Genomic DNA, 18,748 nt, shown 5'->3' on the forward strand with positions numbered 1-18,748 from the left:
TGATTTTATGCAGTAAATATTACCTCTTTTAATTGCTCCCTTTTTGCTTTCCTTGCTTCATACTCTTGTTGTGCTTTTTTCAAAGGAGTCATTTTATTTCTAGATCATAATAAGCATAATTAGAATACACATAATGCAAAAAAAGATTTTTTTTTCAAATACAACAAAACAATATTTCAGAATTGTGTTTGGTTTTCATCAACAAACAATAATGTAGGACATTCAGCATGTAGGAAATTTACAAATAAAACAATTTTTAACAACAGATGTTATTCAAAATTTTCCTGAAATAACTGAAGAATTTTAGTTTTATGATGGACAAACTATTTACTCAGTTTTCCAGCTTATTTTGATATGCAGGGGGGGGGGGGTGCTGCAAAGTTATATTTATTCAACGCACAGGTATACTTCATTTGAAATACAAAACAGTACAGTACAAGTAATTATTTCCAGAACATAATAAAAAACAATTTTATAAATATACAGGTGCAAGTAAAATAAATTCAGTAATAAACGTTACTAAAAAGCGTAAAAATCCCCCCCCCCCCCCAAAAAAAAAGAACAGAAAAAAAGGAAAGAAAAACTACATAAAGGCAGCCTATAACATTAGAATAGAAAGCATGAAAAAAAATTAACAAGGAAAGATATAAATTTCTTTAATAAAAGCCAACATCTCTGCATAATAAGTTTCAAGAAATATACAGTATAACTAGAAAAATATAAGCATCATAAACAGTTTAATTTATGAGGTATGCATCAACACTTACACTTATGAAATTTTAATATAAATATTAGACTAGCCACCAAAGCAGCTAGATCAGCCACCTGCGGCTACGGCTTTACACCTAAGGCGGCTCACTTATCTCCGGTGAGTTAGTGTACAACTCTGTTCTTCAGAAGTACTAAAGAACTTCGAAATGAAATAAAGTTTTATTGCTTTCTTAGCTTTTTCCTTTCCTTTTGCATTTATTGCATAAAATCAAATATTACTGAAATTTGAAGATGTTGAGCTACCTCTAAAAGTAAAAATCATGAATTCAAACTTCACAACAATTATTTTTTACATAAATGGAATCAAATCAAGACTAGTAAAAAGCAGAATTTTTTTTTGAAAAAACCTTTCTTGCACCAACCTAATATAGGTGGATATAGAAATTTTTTTCTTGAAATTATAGATTGATAAATATAAATAAAAGCATAGAGATAAGTAAATAGATAAGATAGATATAAGTAGATGCACTGAAAAAAAATTGAAATAATTTTTTTACTGCCGCTAAATTTACTCAAGCAGCTGCTGATGGTGGCAGCCTTGCTGTAAAAAGCAGATTGCACAAGAAGGCGAAACATCAAGTTGCCAGAGGCTCATGTTATTTTCCAACTATAACCCCCTATATTGTTAGAAAATGTACTTGAATAAATAAACAATTAAAAACAATAAATCAAACAAAACAAATGCAGAAGTTCACCCATCAAACAAAGCTTCTTGCATTGCAAAATATATATGGGCAGGGGTGGATCTAGAAATTTTTGTAAGGGGAGTCAAATTTCAATGGCCGGTGTGTTATAATTACCTGCTACGTATAAAAGTATCAGTTAAGCAGAGTTGCATATTCTCCCCAAGGGTTTTTGGTGCACCCCTTATATAGTCATATTCAAGTCTATATTCGAAATAATATTGAAATTGTAACCCTTCTAGCAAGGTTAACCCATGTGCAGATGCAGACAAGCAGGACTAGATTTCAAAATTTAGAACAGTAATAAGCTCGACACATCTGTTGGGGCACATTTGAGTAGTACAATCAGCAAAAGTGCAGTAGAGGTGCAACGGCAAACCTTTTCTGTTATTACAGAAAAGGTGTGATTACAGATTAGAGTACATTGAGGATGTAAACTACTAAAGTGAAATGCTAGACAGCAAAAAATGGCTGTTTTGATGTTAAAAGTCACATTGCTATACATTTTATACACTTCATGGTTTTAAACACCATAACAATCAAATCAAAGTCATATTCTTGTATAATTTTTTAAATGGTTCGTAATTTTTAGGGGTCCTTAGAAAATAGGGCAAACCTAGGCCAGGTTTCCTGGGTCAAATAGTAAATTAAGCTATGTAGACTAATACAACTGACACAGGGAGAGCCAAGAAGTCTATGAATTCACAAACTGAATGAATTTTTGCAAAGTAATCGACTTTTATTATAGTCTCTGTGACAAGTTGGGGGGGTAATAGAAAAAACTGGTAAATCTGATAAATATACAATAATTTATCACAATTATTAATTTTTTGTGGTGGTTAATTATGTATAATTACTGGGGATTATATAAAATCACTGGATTTATCACATTTTCCTTAATATATGTATGAGATTACAGCTAGGATAAAATAGCTGGATAATACAAATTTTATAGCAAGAACAACAGGTAGTTTAAAGTGGAAGAGTGCTCTAAAAAAAAAAACAACATCAAGCTCATCAGAAGTAAATGTTCTTTTGAAAATGAACAAAAATTTCAAAATAGCAATAGCCGAGTAAGCCAATGCAGTCATATCATTTAAATTATGCCGCACTAAGAAGAAATATCTCACAAGACGAAGCAAAAAAAAAAACATTAATTCCATGTAGTACTTTTTCGGAACTAAAAATGTGGTTTGATATTCGATAATAATCATAACAAAACTCTTGTCATGTTCTTTTGACCTTCCCCCGAATTCACCCTTGTGTATGGGAGAAAAAGCACCTAATAGTCACATGATGCTCACTCTAGAACACTGTTACTGAAAACTTTATTATAGTTGTTTTTTTAGCTTTTGCTCAAAGACGATTTGTTATTAAAAAGAAAATGTAAAATCACAAGATTTTGTTATGGCTTAGACAGTAGCACAAAATTTGTTTGAACAGAAAAGAAACCAATTTGGAAACAATTTGCTATGAGAATGTGATATTGAGACTCTGTTTTATAAGGATGAACTGAGAAAATGAAATTGTATTGTTAGAATGAAATGTACCTAGAAGCAAAGTGGTGTAAGTGACAAAATGAAAACTAGTAACTAATGCAAATGGTAGAAAAAAACACCAATCTGTTTAGCAGCAAGACATGTTAAAGGCTGCAATCCAGCTCTTCTGCAGCCTATGCAGTGGTGAATTAGGAAAAGTAATAAACAAATGCTCCTATAAGATTCAAACTATGAACTCATTTTCCTTAAAACGTTTTGTCGAATTACTCATCTTTCCTTTTTGCTGTTTCAATTTTAGGCTATCAGTACTAAAAATTAAAAATAATAATCAATATAAAAAACAATAAATAAAAAAACTAAAATAAAAAAAGGAAATATTAGTACAGTACAGTCTCCAAAATCCGAGTTAATTGGGGCTCATGTCACCTCGGATTACTGAAAACTCGGATTATCCGTAAAATTCTTCCAGATTGAAAATTGACACTATTTGGATGACATAGAAGGGACACGTTTTCCTTCCTTGTGCAAAGAAAAAGAAGTATTTTCTTCACGCAAAATTTATTACTCAAATTTCAACGTAAATTTACGCTTTAATGGCGTCTAAATGAATTCTGATTTTAGTTTTTCACGATATCAATGCTTATTTATCTGCGCTGTTTTAAGCAACCAAAACATGCATTTTGACTGAGCCCGATACCATTTGGACGAGTTTTCTGTATCTATCAGAGTGCGTATGTACGAGATGTATCTTGCATATCACAAAAACGGTTAGTTGTGAAAATTTTCCTTTTTGAAATTCATGTGGCGTCGAGTTGTACACCTACTTTTTTATTGCAATCAGATACTCCAAAAGGGATTTTAACACCTCTCTGTCGAAAATCAATGTCAATTTTGCGTATCAAGTTATTATCTCCGAGGCATCTTTGAATACATATCTTAGGAGTGTGTTAAGAGTGTCTCTTTAAGAGTTGTTGAAACAAACTTCTGAATGTCTTTTACTTATTTCCTGTTGGAAGTTAATTAGTTTTACAGAAGGCAAAATTTCTATTTTCAGATTTTAAGGAAAATCTTTTTTGCGCGACTAAAAAATTAAATTTAAAATATGAATGAAGCACCTTGGATTAAGCAGAACCTCGAACTTTCAAGACTCGGATTTTTGAGACTCTACTGTAGTTAAATGCAAAGTAAAAATTAATTGAAAAGAACTATATTATGCTAATGTTTATAGAAAAATAATCCCCATTACAATATTTCTAAAACAATAAGCAAACAATAGCTGAGAGAATCGAAGGATAACTACACTATTCATAATGACAGGTAAGGTTTCTAAAGGGGAAAAAATGAATAAAATAAAATAAATAGCAGTTGAAGAGCATATTGCAAGAAGAAAAAAATCTAGACTGTTGGCTAACTAAACATAACTATTATCTTCTTTGCACATATCATGTTTCTTTTTCAAGCTAACCATTTCGTTATCTTCAGTCATAAAGCAAGATTCAACCAATTTGAAGAATTTAAATTGCAAAGGCTAACACCAAAATGTTTAAATGAGAGAAACATTCAAAGTTTATAGTAATCCTTCAACCCAAAAAATGCAGAAAGCAAAGAAACACAACAAGTCAAAAATTTTTAAGATAGCTTTTCCAGATTCTATTTCTGTAAGTACTTAAAACCAAAGGAGAGTGCATACATAGGGAGTCACAGGTGAGATTACAATTAGACCCTCTAAACAGCCAATTGGAAAGGGAAACACATATCTGCTTTTTGATAATTGCCTGGAGCAAAAATAAGTAACATTAATTATGAAGTTAATTATCAGTAAAGTTAACAAACCAATTTCCAAGCTTAAAATAAGCAAGCATGGAACTGTAAATTTTAGGCTTTTGAAACTTTTCAAATAACAAATTTTGGAAGAGGTGCTTCAACTTTCGCGGCTTTACTCCATTGTTTTTTTTTAAATATAGTCCTCAGCTTTTTTATGCACTTGTTTTGACTCTTTCCTTCAAAAGAGTAACAATAATATGGTTTGTAATCTCTTCCTCTGAACTTAGTCTCTCCTGAAGGACTGTAGCAGTGTTAATTCAGGAAGAGGGGAATAAGATCGCAAAACAAAGCGTATGGAATCTCGCAAAACAAAGTGTATGGAATCTATCAGATTTCAACCCTTAAATACATTGCGGCATTATTGCTGAGTAATAAATACATTTTTAAATAGTGTTTAACTACTTGCTTTTCAACATTTAAGCATTACCTTTCATAAAGATAGAATGTAGAGGAGGAGCAAGAAAGATACTGTCACTAATTTGCACCTATTTTATCACCAAATAGGTTGCGCTATTTTCATAGATTAATAGTACAGCCACTTGCTTATAACAAGACCTGATTTAACAAGAACCCGATTCTAGTGAGAAAATCAGGAAGATTTGGTTGGCACGCTGATAAGTCTATGGGAGCATAACTCGCTCTTGACGAGTAAGCACTGCTTAAAGTGAGCAAAATGTTTCTGATTCATAAAATTTCTAGTGATATGAATTCCAGCTCAGATTATCCTTTCTTAGAAAAATTCCTTTGACACTCTGAAATCACCTGAAAGTTAGTGGTGAGTAATACATCCTGAGAAAAAATGAAGACGGTTCTTTTTTTTTTAGTTTGTGGAATAGAGAAGTAGTAGAAATTTAATATTTGCTGTCTCAACAATACATTATCTTTTCCGAGGTATATTTTCGAGGATATTGTAGCTCAAATTCAAGCAAATGCAGATGAAAAAAATTATGAAAGTGATGACAATAATGACAAATGTGAAGAATTAAAAACTAAAGCACCTTCAATGTGAATGACTTTTGATGTGCAGAAAAACTTAAACCTTTTTTGGAAGTCAGAGGAGCAAGTGTCGATTTTTTGTGGATGCACAAGAAAGATACAATCAGACAATAAGGCAGTTCAAAGCAAATTAACCAGAAATTATTACAATAAAAAGTCAGTGTGTGTGAATTTTTGTGAGTTTTTCACAACTTATTTTTTACGAGGCATTGGTTATTACAAGCAAATATCACATGCCCTTTGAGCTTGTTATTAGTGAGTTCGACTGTAGCAGGTAAGAACAGTGTATTATAAAACAATAACAATGTGATATTTATTGCATCTAATCCACTTCTTTTTCTCATTTTGCATAGATTATATTTTGTAATAGTAATAGTGTGTGGTAATAACAATCAGGGTGTTACTTTGTGTCTTGAGGGCTCTAAGTTAAAAAACATATTTAAAAAGTCGGAAATAAGTTTTATACGGTCTACATAGGAACATGTTCAATTTAAAAATAAAGAATTCTACTTTGCAGAAATTGAAATAGATTCGGAAAGGATTAACCACAATAAACATGGGTAGACTGTAATAGTAAAGTGAATGTAACGTGTCATAAGATTTAAGAAAAATTTGAACACACAAAATTAAGTTTCTCCTAGATTAAAATTATATTAAGTGTGATAAAACTAATAAGTAGGTAACTATTTGAATTTTGTACTATGGTACAATACTTTAAACTTTCATTCAATGAATGAAAAAATGTTTGTTTACCAACTTCATTAAATTTGTTTAGAATATTCAGTTGGTTTGCCGAATAGGCATCAATGTGAATACCAACCGAACCTTCAGTGCATCTCTAGACCAAACCAATGAAAGCAAAATTATATTAATTAACAAACTGAATTTAGAATACTAAGGAGAATTGTAATTGCAAGGAACATGCCAAGTTGGCAATATTACCTACTTAAGTTAGTTTCCATTTTTGCTCTTCACACTTTAATCTTATACTTTAGTGGAACATTGATTATTCTTTCACCCAAACATTTTCAGGAAGGTTCTACACCCTGCCTTTTTAACGGTAATTTTTAATGCACCTCCTACTTTTTTAAAAACATCCGGCAATATGCCTTCCTCCTCCCTTTAAAGTAAAAAAATACTTGATTACAATGGCAAATTTTCGTGCTAATCAAGCTTTGGAACGCGATTCCCTCAACTTGCTTGTCAAGTAGAATGACTTGAGAAGATTATGATATAAAACCATGTACTTCTTTACTACTTAATTCTTTCCTGAAGTGTCCTTTTAATTGAAATAAATTGAACGGAGTTAAACCAAAGTGCTCATTTATCAGGAAGCACCTTGCCCATTTTTGATCAGAGAGAACTACTAATTGATTAATGTGTATAATATTCATAAAAATCAACATTTTATTTAGTTAAAAACTTGGATAATTAGTACAATTCCGTGAACTAAATATGAAACTAACTAACTATGAGTTGAGTAAAATATTATTACAGCACTAAATCATTTTAAGTTTTACTCAATAAAAATCAGCATCAAATAACAAAATAAACTTACTGAAAATCTCTATAAGGAATAGCAATCCTAGAATAATTTGGATTCCTTGACTTTGGTCCCTTCTGCATTTTCCAATATTCTCTCACAATAGCTTTTTTCTTGTTGTCTTCCATTCCTGAGAAATGTTTTAAGGAATATAATAAAACTATAGCCATTATACAAATACAAAAGTGACGACCAGTACAGGCTCTGGGCCCAGCTAGACTGGTCCTAGTCAATTTACAATCCCCAGTGAAGATCAATGGCCCTCTTAAAACTATCTACTCCCTTGCTCATTACCACCTTTCCGGTAAACTGTTCCAAGGTTCCACTACCCTGCTAAAATAATAATTTTTCCTAACATCCATGTTAGCCTGAGATTTAAATAGCTTAAAACAATGACCCCTTGTCCTGTTTTCAGTGTTAAACTTCAGCCCCGTAACATCTTTCATTTTAATAAATTTAAACAACTGAATCATGTCCCCTCGGTCTCTTCTTTGCTCAAGACTATACATTTTTAGCCTTCTAAGCCTGGAATCGTAGTCTAAATGAGAAAGTCCATTTATTAGCCTTGTAGCTCGCCTTTGAACCCTTTCCAATGCATTAATGTCTTTCTTAAGATAAGGAGACCAAAACTGAACAGCATACTCCAAATGAGGTCTTACCAAACTTCCATATAAGGGCAGAAGAACTTCTTTAGATTTGTTTGAAATAGATCTATTGATAAACCCAAGCATCTTATTGGCCTTGTTACTAGCAATGCTGCACTGTTGGCTAAACTTTAAATCCTGACTTATTAAGACCCCCAGATCAGTAACTTTGTCTGCCTGACTAATGACTGAACCTTGCAAATAATAACTTGTACACTTATTTCCATGCCCTAAATGTAGCACTTGACATTTCCCAACATTAACAGCCATACCCCATTTATCAGCCCACTCCGTAATATGATCTAGATTCTCTTGCAGCTGTTTTGCTTGTTCTTCATTATCTACAGTCCCCATAACTTTGACATCATCAGCAAAACAATTCATGTTCCCAGAAATATTTTTGTGAATATCGTTCATAAAAACAATGAACAAAACAGGCCCTAACACTGATCCTTGAGGAACCCCGCTTAAAACCTCACTCCAATTAGAATAATTTCCCCTTACAACTACCCTTTGTTTCCTTCCGGTCAGCCAGTTTTTTACCCAAATGAAAGTTTTCCCTCCTATTCCAATATCAGCTAATTTGCTAAGTAGAGCAACATGCGGTACCTTATCGAAAGCTTTTTGAAAATCAATGTAAACAACATCTACAGGCTTCTTATTGTCCAAAGCCATGGTAATTTTGTCATAGAAATGTAATAAATTAGTTGCACAAGATTTACCTTTCCTGAAACCGTACTGAAAACTAGTCAATAGATTATTAGTCTCTAGAAAATTTACTATCTTAATTTTTATCAATGTTTCAAAAATTTTGCAAACCACCGAAGTTAGACTCACAGGTCTATAATTTCCCGCACTCCCTTTAGACCCTTTCTTGAAGAGCGGTGTAATGTTAGCCAGCTTCCAGTCCTCTGGCACTGTCCCCGAGTTATAAGAAGCATTGAAAATATTTACGATTACATCTGCTAATTCCTCCGCACATTCAACTAAAATTTTTGGATAAATATTATCAGGTCCCGGAGCCTTAGTCTCCGGAGAGCCATTATGATAATGAAATGAAATAGTTTAAAAATTACCTCATGATTAATTAGTAAACAAACAAATGAGAGTAAAAGGAAAAAATAATGCAAAAAAAGAAAGAAAAAAAAAATAATTTGGAGCAAGTCTTAATAAAAACAGAAAGTATGTATAATTTGATAGTACATGATAATAACAGTGATGGGGGGGGGAGGGGGAGCAGTAGCGGATACAAGGGGAGAGTCATGGGGGTCATGACCCCCTCTAAGCCGTCAACAATAGTATTTGTCCACATTGTGCTCAAACACTGTATGAATAAAACGTACACGATTTCTGTTGTCTTTTCAATTAATTAATTAATTTCTTTTTGAAAATAAATTTTTGAAATATCTTCTTTCATTGCTTATAAAATTAACTTGCTACCTTTATGCCTATAAGGAGCCCTATTCCTGACTGATTTCGTACTTTTTATTGACACTCAAGACTTTTAAGAAATATTTCGTGCCCAAAATCATAGGTTCGTTCGGGGTGGGGGGGTCATTCTTTAGCATGACTCTCTAAAATTGTAGTCTGTATCTGTCCCGGGAGGGAGGTGGGAAATTAAGGAAGGGAGGACAAGACTGCAGTGGCATATCTATAGTTTCCACCGCCCAGGGCAGTTCCTCTATTTGCCGCCTTTTCCCTGAGACATAACTAATACGATAGAAAATTATTTAACTTAAAACTGAAAACTTTGTGCAAGGTAAGGGTAAAAAAAAATACTTTACTAGTTTTTGTAAAAAAAAAATACTTTACCAGTTTTTTTCCTACAAAAACAGGGAGGGTCAGGTTCCTCTTTCAGAGAAATTTTCTAAATTTATTTAAAAAATTGCAATTAAGGGAGGTTGGGGGTGTCTTCCAAAACTTCTTCAAAGCTAAAGTTAGTTTTAACCTTTGGTGATGTAAGGAGATCAGGGCCTTGTCCAGAATGGCCTTTCTTTGAATATGTTATAACAACAGAGGGGAGAGAGGCCTTAAAAACGCAATTGTAGGATATCTTCGTGGATCTTAGGGGGTGGGGTGATATATGTTATCAAAACTGCTGTGAAGTTAGGTACGGGAGCTTGGAACATTTTCAAAACTCACATCCTGAAAAGACGACAAAGGGTGGAGGAGGCTCCCTCCTGAAATTGAAATGTGTTGATTATTGCACTATTTTTTTTCAGGAAATTTCCACACACTCCTGTGGAAATTTCTGAAAACCAAATTTTAAGCTATCTATGGTGATGTTTGAGAGAGTGAGATAAGGGTTTGGGGGGAGCATTATTTGCCAAAGTTTTTTTTAAATTGAAGCTTTAAAAACGCAATAATAGGCTCCCTTTGGAGACAAGGAAGATTGAAAGTTCTCTGCGGGAAATGGTTTGAAATTGAATCTCTTCCCCAAAAGCCACCCTTTCAGGTCATGTCAATCAAGTTAAATAGAAGAACCAGTTAAATGACTCTCTGTTACGAAAATTTTAAAAATTGAAGTTTAAAACTGCAATTTTTACTTATCTTTGGTGACATTAACAAAGGGTATGGGGATAACGGGTTCTCCCACAGAAGTTTTCCAAAATTAAAGCTAAAAAACACACACCAAACTTTGCTATCTTTGGTCACCTTTAGGTAGAGGTGTAGACTGAAATTTTTCTTTGGTAGCCAATGGCTACTAACACCAAAAACTTTGGTAGCCACTTCAAATTCTTAATAGCCAAAAACACTACTCTCTCATATATATATAATAAAGATATATCTATCCCCCCCCTATTTTCAAAACAAAACTTGTTGATTTCAAAGGGGGGGTTATAATCGAGATTTTTCTGAAAAATTAGTGAAAATAATTGTTTTTAGTAGTATTAATTTTAGAGTACAGAAAAGAAATAATAAGTAAATAAGAGTTAATATTAATGAAGAAAGAGAAATTAATTAATAAAAACTTGTCATAATTTTTTAGTAGTAATAAATTGCATGAGGGCGCACTTTTTTTTCGAAAGAAAGGATTTTGCACCTTAAGTTGGCAAAACCCATATAATTTATCGCTTGAAAATTCATTATGTACTGAAAGTAATAAGGTTACAGTAAAAGAAGTAAAATCTTAATGTTCTTGTTTCAGAAAAGAAGCGAAAATCGCAATCACGGCCGCAAATTCGTTACGAAGATTGTAATTTCGAAAACTGAGCTTTGCAAAAATCGCGAACGCAAACACAGACAAATCTCTTACTCGATTTAGTAAAGTTTACATTTCTGATGATCCTAAACTCGTTCAATTACATTATTTCTCCTTTAAAAAAGGTTATTTTTAAGTTTCGCACTACTTTTTAAGCAACACGTTTCCAAAATGGTGTCACGTTTTCAAAATGGCTCCGTGTTGAAGATCGTTCAGTTTCACAAATCAGAACAAAAATGCTCCTTCCAAATGGAATAAAAAGCAGTACAACGTATAAATTTCTTTTGTAATACTTATGAACAAAAAAAAAGGGTTCCCTTGCATCAAAAGGAGTCTAGACATTTTGGAAGGAATAAACTATGGAGACCATTTTTGTTTTCTTTAAATCATTGTGTTTTCTTTCTTTCTTTCTTTTTTTTTAGAAAAGCAAAACTGCACATGGAGGGGGAAACTAAACCTTTGTAAATGCTTTCCAAGTAAAGCAGAAAATGTTATCCTTTTTTTGCAGGGAGTGGCAAATGAAGATGATCGGAAAAGTTTCAGGTGAAGGGGGGGGGGGGGGTATATTCAGGATTTTAAAGTGATTTCACTTTCAAAAATAGGGGGGGGGCTATATATATATATATATATATATACACATATATATATACACATATATATATATATATATATATATATATATATATATATATACACATATATATATATATACACACATATATATATATATATATATATATATATATATATATATATATATATATATATATATACATATATATATATATATATACACACACACACACGTGTAAATTAAAAATCTTAACATAATAAAAGTCAGTACCCGTCATCATTTTATTTTTCTCATTGAAGGAATTCGAGTATGATTTGGATCGAAATAGGATGTCGCTAATGTCAATGCTAATTAAAACTTCAGTAGACAGATCTATTCAATATAAACATGATATATTAGTGCATTATACAGATGTAAAACTACTTGCTAATCTTTTGAAATGTATTCTGCAGTAATTAGTCACAGCTTGTAATATATGATAATATATACATGTGCAACACCATTGTCACATTACATAGTTTGGAAAATTGTGCTTTACAAATACCTATTATTTTTGCAGAAAAAATTGGCACTGGAACTTGTAATACATACTTTAAGTCAAAAATTGAGTCAAAGTTTAAAAGACTGTGATACATGAACTCGTTTAAGTTCTTCAAAAAGAATGAATGATTGAAAGTTCTGATAGCGGGGACACTTCACTGTGGATATTAATATATTTTGTTAAATATGATTTCAACAAAATAAGCTATTTTCTTTGATTGTTACTTTTGAATATTTTTTTAAAGCGTAAATTTATTGGATTTTATAGTGGTGTTTTTAAAATGGCATTGTATGGGTCTTTTCAGTTTCTTCCATTCTGAAAAAGCTGCTTCACTTGGAGGTCCTAATATTTTGCATGTATTTTTTATTGTTGAGTTGCCATAATCAGCTGGCAAATTAGGTTCAGTTAGCATTGAACTCGAATCCATCACCTGAAGCAATTTTAACCAGAATGTCGGAAGAGTGGGACACTAACTTCAATAACTCTTCTGGCAAAAATTTTTGACAAAACTAAAAAAAAAAAGTAGTCTTCCCATGGAACTTGAATATTAGAGGAATCGCATAAATCATGATTCATGATCCCTAAATTTTAATTTATTGTCCTCTAAATCTTTGTTTTCCACGAGGAACTCCATTAAATTATGAGTTAAGATTAAATTGGGAGATAAGCTAAACCACTACGATAACCGATAAGTTAAAAAAAAAAAATAATAAATAAATAAATAAAATAAAGCTTGCAAAAATAAATAAATTTATAAACTGAATTTATTAATTTTTAGTCATTTATATATGGTTTTCAATCGTCAAAAATCTTGAAATATTCAAAAGATGCAAAAGGATTGAAATCTTAAAAACTGGAAATAATTTTTTGCCAATCCCGTGTGCAATGTTGGCACGTCTCCCAAAAGGAAGAGTATTTATTATTTCTTAAAATAAAACTTAAAATAAGCTACTTTAAAGTAACTTGTGCCAAAACAACTTCCAATTGTTAAATATATTTAAATATGTACAAAGTGTGCAATAGGATTGAAATCTCAACCACGAGATGCAATTCCCCGCGAAATATGATTATAAAGAAAGCATGGGTCGGAAAATAAATCCATTCATTAAAATTTAACTTAAAATAAGCTTATCTAAAGTAGCCTGTCATAAAATATCTTCCAATGGTCAAAAATATTGAAATATTTACACGATGCAATAGGATTGAAATATCAAACATGAGATGCAATTCTCCGCGAAGTACGATAAAGTTAGCATATCTCAAAAGTAAGAAGTAACAACAAAAGTAAATCCTGTTATTAAAATTAAATATAAAACAAGCTAATCTAAAGTAGCATATGTTAAAACAACTTTCGTTTCTCAAAAGTATCAAAATATGTACAAGATGCAAAAGTATTGAAATCTCAACCCAGTGCAGTTGCTCGCGATTTACGATTACAAAGGAAGCATGGGGCCAACAAAAATGAATCCATTAATTGAAATTAAACATAAAATAAGCTAATTTAAGGTAGCCTGTATCAATATAACTTCCGATTATCAAAAATATTAAAATATTTACAGGATGCAAAAGAATTGAAATCTTTATCCCGAAATGCAATTTTTCGCTCGAAGTACGATTTTAAATGCAGCATGCCTCCCTAAATAGCCCCACAGCTTAAAAAACTGGTTCCAAAACACAATGCAAGCATTGAGGGGTTTTTTTTTTTTGATTACCCAGTGGCGATCAGCACTGAAATTTTTGGTCGCCATTTGGCAAGTGGCGACCGCTAATCTGCACCTCTACCTCTAGGTGGGTCACAGTTCTCTTTTAGATCTCCATTTTGACTCTGCACTTAAATTTGACTAATGTAGAAGTTGCTGTCTGAGACCGGGGCCCATTTCGCCACCCTTTTTAGTCTGGCACTGATGGACAACTCAATTTGGATATCTATGGTATAAAAATACTTTTGCCTCTTGAGTTCTCTCTGCCCTCCTTTTGGTCTATAACTTAAGGTAAAAGAAGAGAAAAATAAAGAATTATGCTTTCATATGTTCATAAGAACAACACATATTTTGTGTAGTAGTGCTTTTATTCTTTTAATCATGCCAAAAATTTACATTTTGAAGGTTTTTTTTTATTTTTGCCTCTATTAATAGATTTAAAGTATGATTCCCTCATTTGGAATTTTTTTTACATCAAAGGTGTTAAATTGCCCTATCCAAAAGTTTGCCGCCAGAGGTAGATCGCCCCCTTGGCCCTCCCTAGCTATGCCACTGACTGCAGCTAAAGTTCTTCCTATTTTTTACTAGGCAAGGTATTTCCACGTTGTGCTCATTTTTGATATCTTTTCAGCCTTCATTGATATCAACAGATATGCCACAATAAATAAATAAATAAAAGAGTTAAAGACTCCTTTTGAAACATTGAATTGCTGGCATTAAAAGGGAGGTGCATAATTAAAACATAAAAACACACTGAACAAACAATATGTCAACATTTGACTGCATACCAGCTAAACGAGATGTGCACATGTATGAGCATATATCATGAGAAAATTCATGATGATCAACTCAGTTAAAAGTCAATGCTCATAATAAATAGTAGTGTTCACTCTAGAAGAAAAAAGGGCAGGGTGCTGGTCTTTGAAAGGGGCACTATTTGTTATAAAAAGGGCACTTTTTCAGCACGGTGTCCCCCCAGCCAAGATCAATGATGCACCCCTCAAAAAGTACTGAGTCCCCCCCTTCTCCAAAAAAATTAAGAGGAGAAATAACATCTTGAAACACCTTGTAAAAATTCAACTAGTAGTCTGCACTATGAGCCCCGATCGCCGCCATCACTGACTTCAGTATTAAATATCATTATTTCATACGGAAAATGTATTTGTCTTTAGAAAAGGATTAGTCCCCCCCCCCCAAACAAATGTTTTCCACACTGCAAAGGAACATTTAGATAATGCTAAAACTTGGCTTTGTGTGTTTTTCAACACTTTTCAAGCCTTAATTTTGACTACCTATCCTATAAATTGAAATATTAAATATGCTTATAGCCACAATGCTTTCCAACTGAGATGATGTCTGTGGGGGTGCTGGACCAGGGATTGCTCGGTTTCTGGTCTGGTTCAAAAAACCACAGCTGTATTTGGGGTCCAATCCAACTGGTTGAACCATGATTAGCTGTAGGTAAGGGGGATCCTGGAGTGAATAGTGTCCCCTTGAATAAGGGTCGAGTTTCAATCTCAATAAACTCAACTTGACGCCCATGCTCGGCCACTGATCTTAAGTATTGAAATATCCCAAAGAAATAAAAGTAAATACCTAATTGAAAACATAAAGTTAACAGGTTACCTTATGAAATTACACATTCAAAGTTTTTCATAAACTTTTTGTTTTCAAAATATTAAATACCGCAAGACAAACATAAATGTAAAAAAATTAATAAGCCTATTTTTTTAAAAGCAAGACGTAAAAATCAGAATCCGATTTTTTTAATAATTGAAAGCTCAGAATAGCATTTGATCGACTGAAATGATATTTAAGCTTAAAAACCTTTCTTAAAACCTCGCACAGGCTTTGGCATTTTCTGTTGAATACACCTTTCAGTTCAACGGCACAATTATACAAACGAAATTCACTCTGAAGTGAATTCTAGGCACTCTTTCTTCTTTACAAAAATAATTTTCTGAGATTTCTTAATCCCAAAATGTAAACAATGTTTTCCCAGTTACAGACACAGCTGCAACTGCCACAGTGCGGAGAGACAGGAGAGAAGTTTGGGTGCGTTCGCCTGTTACGACTTGCCAACCGGTGACGAACTGCAGCGTTCTATGATCTATCGGTCGACCGCAATTCAAACCGCAAGTTTCAGTGCTGATTACGAGTACATTCGGAAATAGATGACACCAGTCGCAGTCGCACTTATATCACCCTAGAGTCCCTATATGAAGACGTAGTTTACGTTTTCATGTAGGGACTCTAGTACCATCGCAAGCGTTCTGAAACTGTAGAGTCCCTAAAAGTTTTTAAATCGGGATCAATCGTTTCGTCAATGGCACCGGAGCCTGTTTCCAAAAAGTATCTACTGTTGGGTATTGCGTGGTTACACATTTACGTGCAACGCAATTTTTAGGTTTCTTTTTTTTTTGATCACGTGCACGAACTTTTGCTTTTGGTGGCTCTGTGTCAGTGCTACCGGTTCTCCAAACCACAGAATTATCCACAGATTAAAAGATATCCAAGTTCGCACCTTCCAAAAAAAAAAAAAAAAAAAAAAAAACCGAAAACCACACACACCCGTTACAAAATTTGTTCAATTTGACTATTTACATGACATTATTTATGTAGGACTTCGAATCTCTAGCATCTATTAACATGTAGTTTTACAGTTTTTAAATTCTGTTTTTATTTAGGAGCCATTTTTTTGAAAAACTTTATCTTAGAAATGCTTTAAAAGAAAAATGAACCAATTAATTGACGTATTTTCCTGATTGTATGCCCCTTCAATATTTCTTCTCTCAGCACTCGTCACCGTGATGTGTTAAGAGGAGGAGGAAGAGGGGGGGGGGGGGGGGGGGGAGCAGCGTCCGTTCTCACCCTAAATGCCGAGCTGAATTCGGTTTTTCAAATATATTCTTTCTTATTGAAGAGAAGAAAAGAACATGTCTTAAGAAACGGAAATTATTTTTATTTGAAATAAAAATAAAGAATGTTGGTAAAAATTTTGATTTTTTTTGGAGATCTTTAATTAAAAGCATCCGGTAGTTTGCAGATTATTGGTTAACTAGTTGCCCCCCCCTCTCCAATCTCCTCTATATTTTCCTCATTCTTCTAAAAATAGGAAAGTCCTCAAAATGCAACGACACCGAAGTCCTCCCCTCCAAAAACCTAACAGAGCATCTCAAGTTTTGTTTTCAGGGCTCAATTTCGTAAGAATTTCAGAAGAGAGCCACCGAACACTTATCCGTTATCCTCTAACAACATCAACTATTGCAAAAAAAAAAAAAAAAAAAAAAAATCCGTTTTTGAAACTTTAATTTTAAAAAGTTACCGGCAATTTTTTTAGCGTTAGGCATGTTAGAAAATACGACCGAAAACCACGTTTTTAAGATTTTAATTTTGAAAAAAATAAGTAGAGGACTCCCGAACCCTTTTCTTTTAATATTAACAAATAATGACAAAAATTGCTTTTTTGAAACTAATATTTCGAAAAATTTTAGGAGGAGAATCCCTCCCGATAAAATGTTCATAGACGTCTCTTAGGACTTCAATTTCAAAAAACTTCGGAGGACAAGGAAAATCTCTTGGGGACACTCTCTGAGCCCCATTACTTCCCTAATGTCAACAAATATTGTATACAATTGTCTTTTTAGGACATAATAAATTTCAAAAAATGTTCGAGGAGGGCCTCAAGCCTTTCCTTTCCTAACAAACCAGAGGTCATCTGAAATTGAGTTTTTAGAAAAAGAATTTAGAAAATGTTACGGTGGAGAGCCCCCGGACCCCACATTTCTACGTACTCAAATTTAAGTAATTACCTGCCCCTTTCTAAACTTGAAGTTTTCTCAGCTCACTCCCTATTGTCCGTTTTTCAGAAGTTGAGACTTGGCCACGCCCCCAACAAGTGGTATCGGAAGATTCTACATGCGTCTTTTGGGGATGAGGCTTCAGACCAACACTGAGAAAGGTTGCCAGTTGGCCATCGTTATCGCGCTGGAAGAAGACTATAATTTTAAGAAGTGTTCTATAATTTTCTAAGAAATCACCCCTAACCTTCTCTACCGAAAAAAAGGTGTGCTGCAAAGAGAGTTGTTGGACTTAAAAGTATTTTAAGATTTGCAATGTATATCTATAGGTTTCGGGTTAATTTATGATTGATTTTGCGAAGGAAATCCTAAACTTTCTGTTTTTCACGCTAAGTAAACATTTTCTGAAAACACGGTGAACAGTTGCAGGTGAAATTGGAAGGAAAATTTTTCCTTCTATTCTGCAGAAACTTTTACAGCTCTCAAACGTGGTTTTTTTAATCTATTTTCTAATTATAAATCTCTAATCGCATATTGTTAACTTTGCTGGTCAACCATTTCTCACCTTATTTTCGATCCAATTTTCTTCTTTAAAGCGTTTATTAAATATTACATGGTGGTATGGGATAAATGAACTACTTTTGCAATATTTCGAACTGTTCTACTTTGAATATGATGAAGAATTAATACATTTTCGAATTGTGTTTGTTGTTACTTTGCGATTACGAGCCATTTTTAAAATAATACGTAGGTTTGTGAAGTGAACAAGCAAAAATTAATGCCAAAAGATTTTTTAACTTTCTCCGCATTGAAAAAATAATAAAAAAAGAAAACGACAGACAATAACTTTAATTTCGAATTTTTCTGAAAATATTTCTCTGTCACCTCATTTTTGGCCCATTTCAAACAGTCAATATTTTGTAAAAAATGTTGGGTTGATGTAATCATGTAGAGACAGTATGAAAAAGTAT

The 18,748-nt window shown here is 33.0% G+C and overlaps 1 protein-coding gene across 1 annotated transcript in view; it reads right to left on the reverse strand.

Annotated features, from left to right (window-relative positions):
* LOC129221265 (thyroid transcription factor 1-associated protein 26-like) overlaps positions 1 to 15,962 on the reverse strand; it is a 35,442-nt gene extending 19,480 nt beyond the window's left edge. The window contains exons 1-3 of the mRNA XM_054855720.1: positions 15,805 to 15,962; positions 7,332 to 7,446; positions 24 to 99 (exon numbers count right to left, since the gene is read on the reverse strand). Coding sequence (XP_054711695.1) covers positions 24 to 99; positions 7,332 to 7,446; positions 15,805 to 15,835 — 222 coding nt within the window. The 5' untranslated portion in view covers positions 15,836 to 15,962. The remainder of the gene's footprint in view (positions 1 to 23; positions 100 to 7,331; positions 7,447 to 15,804) is intronic.
* Positions 15,963 to 18,748: the final 2,786 nt, after the last annotated feature.

This window comes from Uloborus diversus, chromosome 4 (assembly GCF_026930045.1).
Source record: "Uloborus diversus isolate 005 chromosome 4, Udiv.v.3.1, whole genome shotgun sequence".
In the NCBI taxonomy this organism is placed as follows: Eukaryota; Metazoa; Arthropoda; class Arachnida; order Araneae; family Uloboridae; genus Uloborus; species Uloborus diversus.